Below are 2663 nucleotides of genomic sequence, written 5' to 3'. Positions count from 1 at the left end.
CATCCATCCACCTCCATCCATCATCCATCCATCCACCTCCATCCATCATCCATCCATCCATCATCATCATCCATCCACCTCCACCATCCATCCATACATCCATCATCATCATCATCCATCCACCTCCATCCACCATCATCCATCACACCCCACCATAGGTGGACCTCATAGGTGGCCATGGCTTATCATAGGTAGCCATGGTGGGCACCCACAGCCATAGCGTTCACAGGTGACCATGGCTGCCCATAGGTGGCCAGGGTTGACCATAGGTGGCCAAGGGTGACCATGGTTAGAGGTGGCCATAGGTGACCATAGGTGACCATAGGTAGCCATAGGTGACCATAGGTAGCCATAGGTGACCATAGGTAGCCATAGGTGGCCATAGGTAGCCATAGGTGGACCATAGGTGGCCATGGCTTATCATAGGTGGCCATAGGTAGCCATAGGTGACCATCGGTGCCCATGGGTGCCCTTGATGAAGGCCCTCACCCCCTTTCTCTCCCATAGGGCTGGACGCCACCGTTGTCCTCCTCATGTTGATCCTCATCTGCGCCCTGGCCGCGGCCGGCTGCCCTCGCCTGCTTCATCAGGTGGGTGCCACCACCCCAGTGGGTGCTATGGGGCTCCAATGGGTGCTATGGGGCTCCAATGGGTGCTATGGGGCTCCCTATGGAGGCATCTCAGCAGCTTCCGTGTCCCATCCAATGCAGGCGCCGCATCCAACAGGCCCAGCTCATGAAGGGCCCCAACAAGATCATCCTCACCATGGACGACCTGACCTTCATCAACACCCACAGCTGCAAGCAGGTGCCATAGGGGGACCCATAGGGGCCCCAATGGGGCTGTGGTGGTCACGGGGGCTGGGAAGGAGACCCTGATGCTTGAGCTCGGGAGGAGAGCCATGGGTTTCATGGGACCCTGTGGGTGATGTGCTCTGATGGGTGACGTGTCCCCATGTCTCGTATCCCCATATCCCATACCCCATATCCCATACTCCATGCCCCATTTCCCATACCCCACACCCCATATCCCATACCCCACACCCCATATCCCATACCCCATATCCCATACCCCACACCCCCCCATATCCCATACCCCATGTCCCATACCCCACACCCCACACCCCACACCCCATATCCCATATCCCGTACCCCATACCCCATATTCCATACCCCATATCCCATACCCCACACCCCACACCCCATATCCTATACCCCATACACCCCATATCCCACACCCCATACCCCACACCCCATATCCCATACCCCATATCCCATACCCCATACACCCCATATCCCATACCCCATACCCCACACCCCACACCCCATACCCCATTCCCATATCCCCATATCCCATACCCCACACCCCATATCCCATATCCCGTACCCCATACCCCATATTCCATACCCCATATCCCATACCCCACACCCCACACCCCATATCCCATACCCCATACACCCCATATCCCATACCCCATACACCCCATATCCCATACCCCATACACCCCATATCCCCATACACCCCATATCCCATACCCCATACCCACACCCCATGCACCCCATACCCCCCCATACCCCATACACCCCATACCCCACACCCCATATCCCATACCCCACACCCCATGCCCCATATTGCATACCCCCTACACCCCATACCCTGCTCCCCACACCCCCATCGCCATGCAGGTCGATGGCAGCAGGACCAGCCTCGCCGGCCCCAGCAGCGGTGACAACAAGAGCACCAAGAGCGCCGCCGCCACCCCGGACACCACCAACGTGGCCATCGCCGAGGTGAGAACTCCCCCTTGTCCCCTTCCCCTTGGGTCACCCCCCCCCCTTTCTTGCTCCCCATTGTCCCCTTTGCCCCCCCCCATCACCCCCACCCCACCTCCCCATTGCCACCACCGGGGGCAAGGCAAGGCCACCTCCATAGGGCTCCATGAGGAAGGAAGGGGACGCCGGCACCTCGACCCCCTTTGGAGCAGCTTCATCCCGCTTGAGGGCTGGGGGCCGTTGGTGGCCATAGGTGGGCACGTTGGGCCGTGGGTCACGATTGCCCTTTCCCGCAGGGAGATGAGCCTCTGAGGGCCCACAACCACCTCCCCTTGCTCCTCCTTTTGTTTAACCAGCAGGGCCTTGTCGCCTCCGTGCAGGTAAGAGGCACCGGTGACCCCCCCCCCCCCCCACAACGTGGTCCTCCTGCTCCATCCCAGACCCTGGATCCACCACCCAGTGTCCTCCCCTGGGCATGAGTGGGGAGAGAAGGAAGGGGGGTGGGTGGGGATGGAGAGGGATCTCCAGTGGAGGGTTGGGTTGAGGTCATTGAGTTGGATTGGGTTGGGTTGAGGTCATTGAGTTGGATTGGGTTGGGTTGAAGTCATTGAGTTGGGTTGGGTTGGGTTGAGGTCATTGAGTTGGATTGGGTTGGGTTGAGTTCATTGAGTTGGATTGGGTTGGGTGGAGGTCATTGAGTTGGATTGGGTTGGGTTGAAGTCATTGAGTTGGGTTGGGTTGGGTTGAGGTCATTGAGTTGGATTGGGTTGGGTTGGGTTGAAGTCATTGAGTTGGTTTGGAGTTGGGTTGAAGTCATTGAGTTGGTTTGGGTTGAGTTGAAGTCATTGAGTTGGTTTGGGTTGGGTTGAAGTCATTGAGTTGGTTTGGGTT

General features: G+C 58.1%; 1 protein-coding gene across 1 annotated transcript; it reads left to right on the top strand.

Moving 5' to 3' along the window:
- Positions 1 to 507: 507 nt before the first annotated feature.
- LOC130595569 (retinal guanylyl cyclase 1-like) lies at positions 508 to 2152 on the top strand (the record flags this gene model as incomplete). Its single annotated transcript, XM_057402445.1, has 4 exons — positions 508 to 590; positions 688 to 807; positions 1686 to 1790; positions 2069 to 2152. Coding segments are annotated over 4 exons (392 nt in total), but the record flags the coding sequence as incomplete, so codon positions are not given.
- Between the last annotated feature and the right edge of the window lie 511 nt (positions 2153 to 2663).

This window comes from Pezoporus wallicus, unplaced genomic scaffold, assembly GCF_028554395.1.
Source record: "Pezoporus wallicus isolate ANWC-B61680 ecotype Strahan unplaced genomic scaffold, APGP_CSIRO_Pwel_v1 contig_11553, whole genome shotgun sequence".
In the NCBI taxonomy this organism is placed as follows: domain Eukaryota; kingdom Metazoa; phylum Chordata; class Aves; order Psittaciformes; family Psittacidae; genus Pezoporus; species Pezoporus wallicus.
This window is presented reverse-complemented; position numbering and strand designations above follow the sequence as displayed.